The sequence below is a fragment of the Hippocampus zosterae genome, chromosome 4 (assembly GCF_025434085.1).
Source record: "Hippocampus zosterae strain Florida chromosome 4, ASM2543408v3, whole genome shotgun sequence".
NCBI classification, from domain to species: Eukaryota; Metazoa; Chordata; class Actinopteri; order Syngnathiformes; family Syngnathidae; genus Hippocampus; species Hippocampus zosterae.
The window spans coordinates 5,034,912-5,047,023 of NC_067454.1; the positions used below are offsets into that span (position 1 = coordinate 5,034,912).

General features: G+C 45.1%; 1 protein-coding gene across 1 annotated transcript in view; it reads left to right on the plus strand.

Annotated features, from left to right (window-relative positions):
* Positions 1-2,131: 2,131 nt before the first annotated feature.
* adamts18 (ADAM metallopeptidase with thrombospondin type 1 motif, 18) overlaps positions 2,132-12,112 on the plus strand; it is a 64,528-nt gene continuing 54,547 nt past the window's right edge. Inside the window, exons 1-3 of the mRNA XM_052062447.1 lie at positions 2,132-2,570; positions 2,781-2,883; positions 7,395-7,714. Coding sequence (XP_051918407.1) covers positions 2,469-2,570; positions 2,781-2,883; positions 7,395-7,714 — 525 coding nt within the window. The 5' untranslated portion in view covers positions 2,132-2,468. The remainder of the gene's footprint in view (positions 2,571-2,780; positions 2,884-7,394; positions 7,715-12,112) is intronic.

Here is a 12,112-nt window from a genome sequence, read left to right on the forward strand (position 1 = left end):
AACACAAAGCGCCAACCGACAATGTTTCCAGCTGTTGAAATGCTGAAAAGTATGTCACTCGGGATTGAATTTCTTCATATTTCGGGCCCAGGCAGCGACTTGATGAATTTCATTCTGGCAAAACAATCACTTTTTGGAGAGCCAAAAGATGCACGAAAACCCGTGGAACTTTGCACCCACACTGGTTGCGGTGACAAATGAAATGTTGTCAAGTTGTCATGATGCATCAGTTTAATTTAAAACTGTGTGTGGTGACTTAAGTCAGAGTCCCTTCCTTCCTTCCTTCCTTAAACTTCTATTTCCCTCTGGACTTCCTTCCATCTTTCATTCCATCCCCCTCCCCATCCTCCTTGCATACGTGACTTCTTCCTTCATTCCTTTCTTCCATTGTCCCGATCATACCACCCCTCTTTCCTTCCTTACTCCCACTTTCCCCCTTTCCTTCCTTGCTTCCTTCCATTCTTTCTTGCATCCTTTTCTCCATCCCTTCCTTCCTTCCACATATCCTTTCTCTCACTTTCCTCCATCCCTTCTTTCCCCCTTCCAATCTTTCTTCCTTCCTTCCTTCCTTCCTTCCTTCCTTAAACTTCTATTTCCCTCTGGACTTCTTCCTTCATTCCTTTCTTCCATTGTCCCTATCATACCACCCCTCCTTCCTTCCTTCCTTCCTCCCACTTTCCCCATTTCCTTCCTTGCTTCCTTCCATTCTTTCTTGCATCCTTTTCTCCATCCCTTCCTTCTTTCCACATATCCTTTCTCTCACTTTCCTCCATCCCTTCTTTCCCCCTTCCATTCTTCCTTCCTTCCTTCCTTCCTTCTTCCTGCCTTCCTCCCTTCCTCCTTTCCTTTCTTTAACCATCCCTTTCATACCACCCCTCCTTCCTTCTTTTCTCCCGCTTTCTCCATTTCCTTCCTCGCTTCCTTCCATTCTTTCATGCATCCTTTTCTCCATCCCTTCCTTCCTTCCACATATCCTTTCTCTCACTTTCCTCCATTCCTTCTTTCCCCCTTCCATTCTTCTTCCTTCCTTCCTTCCTTCCTTCCTTCCTTCCTTCCTTCCTTCCTTCCTTCCTTCCTTCCTTCCTTCCTTCCTTCCTTCCTTCCTTCCTTTCCTTCTTCCTGCCTTTCTTCCTTTCCTTCTTCCTGCCTTCCTTCCTTCCTTCCTTCCTTTCCTTCTTCCTGCCTTTCCTCCTTCTTCCTATCCTTTCTTTAACCATCCCTTTCATACCACCCCTCCTTCCTTCCTTCCTCCCACTTTCCCCCTTTCCTTCCTTGCTTCCTTCCATTCTTTCATGCATCCTTTTCTCCATCCCTTCCTTCCTTCCTTCCACATATCCTTTCTCTCACTTTCCTCCATCCCTTCTTTCCCCTTTCCACTCTCTTTCTTCCTTCCTTCCTTTCCTTCTTCCTGCCTTTCTTCATTTCCTTCTTCCTTCCTTCCTTCTTCCTCCCTTCCTTCCTTCCTTTCTTTAACCATCCCTTTCATACCACCCTCCTTCCTTCCTTTCCCCCATTCCTTCCTTCCATTCTTTCACACATCCTTTTCTCCATCCCTTCCTTTCTTCCTTCCATTATTTCATACAGCTTTTCTTTCTTTCTTCCTTTTCATACCAACACACCGACCCCTTTCCTTGCCTTCTCCCTTTACCCCTGCATCTGTTTTTATTTCCATCTTTCCATACATCTATCCTTCCTTCCCTCCTCCCTTCCTTCCTTCCTCCAATCCTTTCTTCTTGCTCTTTTGCTTCCTTCCTTAATTTAGGTACCGTAATTAAAACAAAAACAAGTTTGTTATTGGATACTGCATTCTTCGGCAATGCTTGTCTCAGCATGCACATACCTTCAAATGCAATGCTGTGAATGCCATTTTCAAAAAGCAACACGACTATGCATGCTTGAATGCATATGCAAACCAGGATTCATGTACCGTACATACTGACTGATACGTGCATGTCAGCATTGCCACTGTTGCCTTTTGGATTGGCTGTGGTCTCACTGCAAATGCAGAGCACTTTACGCCCAAAGCGTTCAACCATTTCGAACACGGAGCATATAAGACACTCGAGGCGTGTCACGTAAACCGCTCTCACGGACGTCCACGCGCACGTGACAACTCGGGCGGGTGCGTCGACGTGCGCGCACGACCGAGTGTGGGCGTTCCGAGTCGCGCGCACCTCTCTTCCCACGTCTTTCCACGCGTGCTCTCGAGATGCTGAGCGCTCATTGGTGCCAAAAGCGCACGACCGGCTCTCCCACCCGGACTCGCTCACTCATTCAGTGAGAGTCGGACTACCTGCCTCACACTCACACGAGTGGACCTCACCTGAGGGGGGTCCACGATGCACGCGCACTGCGCGACGATGGCAATATTTGGCGCGCTTTTGCATCTCGTGCGCACTTTTAGGAGCCGCGGGGAGGTGTGAGCTCGCCCTGAACCCATCACCACCACCACCATCAAGACCACCACCATGGACTGTCTGCTTCTGATCATTTGGACTCTCCCCATGCCGCTGGTCGGCTGCGCTCCAGTGCGGCTGCTCTCCACTTTGCTGACCTGGAGCCTCATCAAGGTATTGGATTCACATGCGATTGATGTCATATATGTCAAAAGTTCTCAGAGGGGAACCCCTTCAGGGAGCAGTTCTTTCCAAGGACCCCCTTATAAAATACTGACAATTCAACATAAAAGCGCATCCATCTCCCCAGTTTGACTTATGTCATTTATGCATCACCTGTTACTATACTTTTCTGTTTCTGTGCATTTTTATTTTTGTGTGCAGACACTGCACATATGCTGCACACACGCCTCCATCCACACTGTGTCAGCCAACTACTTCTCTTCCTCTGCTTCTTCTTCCTCCACCAGCCACGGGTTAAATCACGGTGAGTGCTCCACTTGCTGGGGTTGTCCAGCTGGTTTGGCTGGCTACAACCTTACGATGACAAATAGGCCACCCAATGTAAATATGGAGGAAATTTAGCCTCGGATGTGCATGCATTCGTGTTTCAATTTGCCTCACTGCAGGCTTTTTCATCACAAAAACATATAAAAAGAAACAGTGTTCACTCTGGTAATGATTTAAGGTTTCCAGACCGGAGTAGTGATTTAAAGTTCCAGACATCCTCAGCAGTAAATAACATAACTGATATTGTAAATATTTTAGACTGTATTCATATACTTTTACACGTATCGGGCCAATCTTTCTGGATGGCGGTGGCCGAAAGTGAACATAATTTATTGCTGGTCTGTTTAGCTCTCATTGAGTAGGGTATAATTTTCTCTCCAGTGACCAGACAAGTATTAATTTGCTTGCTATTTTGAGGTTCAAATTCAAATATGGTCTACTTGAACATGGTTCCACTCAGACTTGTGTGAAAAGTTTACTCAATAACCCAAGCATTTAATTCCGGCGTTAAGTGATTGCGTGTCAGTTTTAGGTTAGCTTAGCAATTAGCACGGGTTCCTACCAACTGCTGTCAGGCTGCTGAAAAAAAATAACAACAATAATAATAATAATAATAATTAAATGGGCGGCCCGATAGTCCACTGGTTAGCACGTCGGCTTCACAGTGCAGAGGTACCGGGTTCGATTCCAGCTCCGGCCTCCCTGTGTGGAGTTTGCATGCTTTCCTGCGTGGGTTTTCTCCGGGTGCTCCGGTTTCCTCCCACATTCCAAAAACATGCGTGGCAGGCTGATTGAACACTCTAAATTGTCCCTAGGTGTGAGTGTGAGCGTGGATGGTTGTTCGTCTATGTGTGCCCTGTGATTGGCTGGCAACCGATTCAGGGTGTCCCCCGCCTACTGCCCGAAGACAGCTGGGATAGGCTCCAGCACCCCCCGCGACCCTAGTGAGGATCAAGCGGCTCGGAAGATGAATGAATGAATGAATAATTAAATGATGTGAAAGACAATTGTAAATAGCACTGCGATTTATCTATTTTGTGTTTATATTGCACTTAATTGAACGGTGTTTGTTGTTTTTTTTCTTCTTTCTTCTTTCTACCTACATTCTTGCTGCTGGAGGCTGTAAATTTCCCCAGTGTGGGACAAATAAAAGATATCTTATCTTATCTTATCCTTTCTCATAATGCCTTGGTGAGAACGATACTGATCAGAAGTGGAGCTTAATCGCCACTATGGTGGCAAATGATGACTGACTTTCGAGCAATTTGGTTAACCGCACTAGCTAGCCAGCCGAAGCCTGTTGCTAGCTCGCTGACGCGGTATAAGTGGCACCGAGCTTGTGTCTTACTTCTGCAGGGATTATATTATTACTTTAACACATGATACAGTTGATAATGGTTTTAGCACAGCGACAGATTTGGGGTTTCCATTATTTAATTTTGAAAAAAAAAACATCCAGTATGAACTGCACTTGATTTTTAGAAATTCCAACGTAAATATAGGTCATCTTTGCGATGGCTTAAGTACGGAAATGCTTTGAAATACTTCAGAAATTGGCACTGTGGCAGTGTTGGGGTCAAGCAGGTCGTGAGGTTAAAAAAAATGTGCCCTGTAGGGACTTTTTATGAACTTTAATTTATTGCCGACTGTCTGAAAATGAGGTGGTCTTTTCCCAGTATTGAAGTGTGAGAGGAAACCATGAATTTATTTGCACTGACAGGGATTGTAATTGAAGCCATGAAATATTTGTTTTCTGCCTTCTCCTGTTTGGAACTGTATGTGACATACAGCACGCGTTATGTGCTGTATGTCCGATGAGTTAGTCGTATGATACCACAGCTTACATTTATTTCTTTTTGGGAAATACATCAGTCTGATTTATTATCATAACATCTGACAGCCTGAGGCTCAGTTTCACTGTATTTGTTTACGGGAATTACATTTCCTGTCCTTTACCCGATATGTTCTTTGTGTGGGAACATTTTGGAATGAAAAATCTAATTTTGAGTTGAGGGACTGTTGTATCCCTGGTATAACTGTATTAAAGTAATTGATCAAGCCACCTTGTTTTTTTTTTGTCAAACTCATAGATTCCCTTTTTTTTCATGCACTCTGTCTGAAATGCTTTGAGAATGCCACAAAATGCTGCCAAAGTTCTCTCTAAATAATCATTGGTGCCAAGGAAGTATGTCAATAGTGTCATCTACTGTTGAGGAGGACTTTATTGATGTCAGATTTTTTTTTTCCCCCTGACACTAAGTATTGCTGGCTGGTATCGGCAGCCTCCAGGATTCACCCATCCATCCATTTTCTAATCCATTTTCTAATCCATTTATCCCCCGAGAGTCGCGGGCGTGCTGGAGCCTATCTCAGCTGTCTTCGGGCAGTAGGCAGTAGGGGACACCCTGAACTGGTTGCCAGCCAATCTTCTGGCCCAAACAACCACCCATGCTCACAATTTAGAGTATTCCATTAACCTGCCATGCATGTTTTTGGGAATGTGGGAGGAAACCGGAGTACCCGGAGAAAACCTTCACGAATAACCAATACCTTTAAATGAGATTGGTATTGGGACTCTCCCATACCGAGTAATGATTTATGATTCGTTTGTGGTATATTTGGATTTCAAAACTTTAATATCGGCAAATATGAACACTTTGGTGGTTCATCAATTACGTTTTTATTTATTTATTTTTTGCTATGCACGTTTTGCTCTTCGCGGGGATTACTGTAATCCTTAAGCGGAAGGTAATTTTATAACATTTTTTTTTACATTCAGTACATCTCAGTGACACAAAATTCCAATTCACCAATTAACAAAAAAATACTTCACAATATTTCAAAAGTCTCTCCCCTGAACTGTTTGCGGGTTGCAGTCATGCCGTTGCTCAAGAACAAATTGACAATATCCAGGAAGTATTTTGTAAACTGGGAGTCCTAAAACCCTAATTTTGGGAAAAAATTGTTTTTGTTTTTGTTTTTTTTCAATCTTGAATGACTCATTTAATGGCTCATGATGAGCCATTGTTCAGTAGCCAAGGCTTCATTAGTTGAAGGTCAGAAGGAGTTGGAGTCTCTCCCTGCGGATATCAGGCAAATGAGAAAAAAAAACCCACGTTAGATTGATCGCTAGTCAATCACAGGACACACAGAAGTGTCAGCAACTAGGGACAAATAGCACCCAGGTGCAAAACGTCCTCAAAGACAAGGACCGCAGGCATTCTCAGAGATCTTTATTGAACTTTTAAGGGGTACAATGTCCTGTCACTTGGATTGGATTGCTTTATGGATTCTGCGTTGAGGTTCTTGACACAAATAGTGGGAACACATCTTTTTTTGCAGTTCCAAATAGTCCTTTGGGACCTGCTGTCTCTGTCTGCTTCTTCAGAAGAGGCTGTTTGGTGCTTTCTAAACTTTTTGGGGGGGCTTTAAGGTACAATACAATACAATACAATACAATACATGCTGATTTATATAGCGCTTTCACAACAGCGGCAGCTGTAACAAAGCGCTTTACAAAACAGTTAACATAAAGTAAAATAATAAACACAACACATAACATAAAACACGGACAGTCGTGCAGTCCTAACCACTTTTCCGTCACACGCTTTGTTGTTTGAAGCGGTTTGAGATGAAAGAGGAGAGAATCAAAGTGTCCTTTAACCAGTGGATCAGAGACGTCATGCTCAAAATGTGCACACGTCGGCTACAAGCTAAGTTTCAAAGTCAACAAGAAGCTGTAGCATCCATTGACGAAAAAAGACATTGGTTCACTTCTCCTTTCCCATGGAAATCCATTTCAATTCCAAGCGGCGACTCACGGTTCCAAATACGCATCGGCGCTCTTCGCCAACGCTCCTCTCTCCTCCTCCTCAACTTCAGCGGCCATCCATCCAGCCGCACCAACGTCGACTGTCCAACAGCGCTGACATAGCCACTGAACAAATCGGGGTTGTGAAAAATGCTGCCCATTACTGGCGCAAAAAACACAAGCACCCCAGGTCTGTCCAGCACCGACAGTCAATGGCGCCGACATTCCTCCCAATCAAAATCTGTGCTGGTACAGGCGTGCTGCCGAGAAGGCGCAACCACCAAGCACAGATACTGCTCCTTTGACGAATGTCGTGGCCAAAAAGCGCTGAAAACAGTCCATATCGGGTCCACACAATGAAACAACAAACAACATGTGACAAAACAAAAGACAAAAACAGCAAAAAAGAACAAAAAAGCAAGGCTCTTGAAGAGCACTTGCCGAAGGCTGCCTACTCGGGCGCCATCTTGGGGAAAAAAAAATAAATACAAATAGCAGTTACGTCAAAATAAACACTCAAGAACTAGGACCTTGTACCTTTGTCAGTAGTATGGCATTCTCATGAGTTTTGTTTTTGTGTCCTTGACTTTGACCAATTTAGGAACACACCTCTTGGTTTTGGCCCTCGAAAACACAAAGACATTGTATATGACCTCCGGTCCTCTGTCTTCTCTCAGACTACGCCTTTGCCACCCCAGTGGAGGTAGACGCTCAGGGACAATACCTGAGCCATGATGTGGGCTGGCGGGGCCGTCGCAGCAGGAGGTCTGCGTCGCGGTCCGCGTCTGTGCACTACCGCCTCTCTGTCTTTGGCCAAGACCTGCACCTGGAGCTGCAGCCGTCCTCAGTGGTTGGCCCGGGCTTCACAGTACAGACGCTTGGCTCGGATGGCATCGCCACAGTCACCAGAAGCGAAGGGTTTCATGACTGTTTCTATCAGGGATTTGTCCGGGACTTGTCGTCCTCCTCGGCGGCCATATCGACGTGCTCGGGGCTGGTAAGTCTGCTCATGTTGTAATATTAATTAACCGTTTCCTGACGCTTCATAGGACTGGAAGTCCTTGTTGCTCTGTGGCATTTCGAGTTACGCTGCCAGCTCGTAGCCTGGCATGTGCAATGCAACAGAGGTGGTCGTGCAAGTCATTAAGTCTCGAGTCTTCAGTCAGTCATGTCAAGTTATTGTGGCAAAAAAAGAAAAAAATCAAGCGCATCAAATTGAGACACAAGTCGAGTTAGGTCATGACATCGGATAAGCGTGTCATCAGTCAAGTTATGCCATCGTCACAAATTCACACATTAGCCACTTTCAGAAACTGCAATAGTTAGCTTTACAAACACATTCACAATGGCATCATCTTGGTTCCAAACGAGTCACTGTACCGTCTATTACTTTATCGTTCTCACAAACACATAACCGACTTTAAGATTTGCTCATGTTTGACCAGTTGTTGGTTAGCTAAAGTGTTTGGTCAATGCATTTTTCACAACCCCGATTTGTTCAGTGGCTATGTCAGCGCTGTTGGACAGTTGGCGTTGGTGCGGCTGGATGGATGGCCGCTGAAGTTGAGGATGAGGAGAGAGGAGCGTTGGCGAAGAGCGCCGATGCGTATTTGGAACCGTGAGTCGCCGCTTGGAATTGAAATGGATTTCCATGGGACAGGAGAAGTGAACCAATCTCTTTTTTCATCAATGGATCATCATCATATCTTGTCGCGCCAGTACTGGATCCATTGCTTGGCAGCATCACTAGTGTCTAAGAGGTCTTGATCTGTGCAGGTGGGCCCCAGTTCACAGTCCCGAAGAATGTGCTCCATTGTTTGTATTGGGTGGCCACACGGACATTCACTGCTGAGTGAGAGTCCCCATTTATAGGTGTTGTTCCGAGTCTTGCCTACTCTGGTTCTAGCTCTATTCAATGTCACCCAGTTCCTTCTTGAGAGGGCTGTTCCACTTGGAAGATGTTCGTTTGGGCTTTGGATTTTTTGGATTTTGGGCAATGGATGCTACAGCTTCTTGTTGACTATGAAACTTAGCTTGTAGCCGACGTGTGCCCATTTTGAGCATGACGTCTCTGATCCACTGGTTAAAGGACACTTTGATTCTCTCCTCTTTCATCTCAAACCGCTTCAAACAACAAAGCGTGTGACGGAAAAGTGGTTAGGACTGCACGACTGTCTGTGTTTTATGTTATGTGTTGTGTTTATTATTTTACTTTATGTTAACTGTTTTGCAAAGCGCTTTGTTACAGCTGCCGCTGTTGTGAAAGCGCTATATAAATCAGCATGTATTGTATTGTATTGTATTGTAATGTAGCTTACCTGACTTTGCGGGTTTTATCTCTGAGTTGCAAAACCCGCCCCAGTTATTTCGTACCTGCTGTAATGGAGAAGCAATAGAGGCCAGGTCACGCGAGACCGAGGCAGAGCCCGGGGCCGAGCCGTTCTGGAACTTGTAATAGGAAAGTGCCGAGAGTAGTTGGCGAACAGTTTGGGGGTCAACAAATAAATGGCTAGCAGCCCATATGTGGCCCGCCCCTATTGAATGCCAGAGGACTCGTCAGTACTTTCGAAGGGCATCACAAAGACAAAAGTTGAATGAATATTGACATCTCACTCCATCTCTTTATCCAAGGACTATGGTCTGTGTGTGTGTTTCGTGAGAGTCCATCTCACCCGTGCTTTTATGCAGCTCTCCTGCCAAGAATCTTTGGGTTAAGTACAAAATAAGGAGCGACTGCATTGAAGGCTGCTAAGGGAGGGGGGATTAAGGTGGGAGTACAAACAATGCGGCAAAGGAAGAAAGACACATGAGAGGGAAGAAAAGAGGGTGACATCATGAATGGCGAGTGAGAGAGTACGAGTGAGAGAAAATGTTGTGCCGGGATAATGTGGAGCCATTGTCCAGCCTTGGAAGCTCCCAGGGAGGTCGTATCGTGTCTTTTGAAAGATGGACTGTTCATGTCAAAGGGCCTTTGGGAGAGCGAAATGGGGTGAGAGCAAACAGAGAGGAGAAAGGAAGAATAAGAGCCTCACGTCCTTCATGTTGTTGTCTCTTAAAGAGGGGAAGTCAGCTGGGGCTTCTGGACTTGAACCAATGCTGGAGCATTCCGGGTCGGGGGTCAAACAGATGGAAGTGTAGCAAATGAGACGGTATTAAGAGCAGCACTAGATGATGAGGGATTTCATCCCGCAGAGCCTTGTGAATTGTGCATATATCTTAATTACTTTCTGCGTGTCCTTAAAGGCTCGGTACTTGAGTGAAGTGAACTTGTCATTAGGGCGCTTGCACGGAATAAAAAAAATGACGATTACTCAACGCGGCTCGCATGTTGGGCAAAAGAGGTTTTCTCATGTCCGGGTAACTGAACCGTTTGAACCCCAAATCGTCATCAACGCTTAGGGGACTGTGTTGCATAATGGCCATAATTGAAGTTCCTGGTTTGGTGTTTATGCGTTTGATTGCTCAAATCCAACGTATTGTTTCAACGATTTGTTCGGAAATTCTAAAAAAAAAAAATAATAATAAAATATATATATATATATATATATATATATTCATTCATTCATTCATTTTCCGAACCGCTTTTATCCTCACTAGGGTCGCGGGGGTGCTGGAGCCTATCCCAGCTGTCTTCGGGCAGTAGGCGGGGGACACCCTGAACTGGTTGCCAGCCAATCGCAGGGCACACAGAGACGAACAACCATTCGCGCTCACACTCACACCTAGGGACAATTTAGAGCGTCCAATCAGCCTACCATGCATGTCTTTGGAATGTGGGAGGAAACCGGAGTGCCCGGAGAAAACCCACGCAGGCCCGGGGAGAACATGCAAACTCCACACAGGGAGGCCGGAGCCGGAATCGAACCCACGACCTCTGCACTGTGAGGTCAACGCGCTAACCACTGGACCACCGGGCCGCCTATATATATATATATATATATATATATATATATATATATATATATATATATATATATATATATTAACAGAAGGCACATTCTACAACCTCGCGGCGTACACATTTTGAAAAGTATCCCCAAAAAACATGCCCAAAAGAACTTTACATTTCACCCAATTTAAGTGCTTATTTGACACGAAACTGTTTAAATGCTTCAATGAAAGGTGATGCCAATTGGTATGGCATTGCAGTGTGAATCCAACCTCTGCCCTCAATGTCCTTTGTTCCACCACCACATTCCCCTGCTCCCGTCGTTGACACGGTGCCGCAAGTCGCAACTTCCGCTGGGCATTCTTTTACTTTGCAAGATCACAGACGCGAACTTTAGAATTACGTCTGCCCTTAACACGCACCTGACTCCCTGTGGTGTGCTGCGGCTTTTTCCCACCGCCCCCGACTATTTTTAACCGTATTTCGACATGTAGTAGAATTACAGTGTTCGTCCTTCCTGTATACATATTAATACATACGCCAATCCCAAAACAAGAAACGCGCTTCATACTACCTTCCCAGAATAATGACAAATTCATTTTTCTTCCCAATTATTCCTGCAGTCCCTTTTAGATAAAAGTCTCCAAAGCGAGATATTGCCATACGCGAACTAGCTGTTGAGGCTGCGCACATTATAAGACGAGGCCCTTGCATACTAACGATCTGAGATTTTTTTTCAATTTTTTTGTGATCGTCACATACAGCAAATCAATGCCTCTGCCAACAACAATTATTTGTTGTAACTGTGAGACATTGTCACTTGTGCATAGCTATATGACCATCCAAGCCATCATTTTTTTTTTTTTTTTTAGTGTTCGTCCATACATATAATCTGCTTTCAAAGCCTAATAGTCAAGCAGGTTTCACAGTGCCTTTCTGGGAAATTGTCTCTACTGTCAGGCCTCGGCTGTACCGGGAAGCCGGCGCGAAAGGGCTTGCAACAATTGGCTTTGACATAGATGTGCGGGCACTGATTGTCAGGTGTTCAACTTTGTCATGGCTCGTTCCGCCATCTTCCGAAGTCGTGTCGGATGCAGAATGTCTCCTGTGTGTAACATCCTAGATTTACAGCCCACATCCGTCAATGTTTAAAAGCCCCTTTTGCGCTGCTGTCGGCAATTGAAGTGGACCCTAAATTCAGGCTCAACTTTTAACCTTGAATGCAGCAATGAATGATGAAGTGAATGATCTCCGGCCAGCATTCGGCCCATTTGTATCTGTCCACTTTATGTAGAGGCCAACAAATTGGACCGTCCCCCTTCTCTCAGGACCGGAGCCACTCCCTGGTGGTCCGCATTCTGACAGTGATGTAGTGCCCACTGTTAGATGCCAGCTTGAGAGGAGGAAGATGGAGAAGGGGAGTGCGTGGTTGGGTTTCTCGAATGGCTGAGGGATGCTGTGTGTTTGTGTGTGTCCTTTGTCATCTTTCTCACATGAGACTAATGG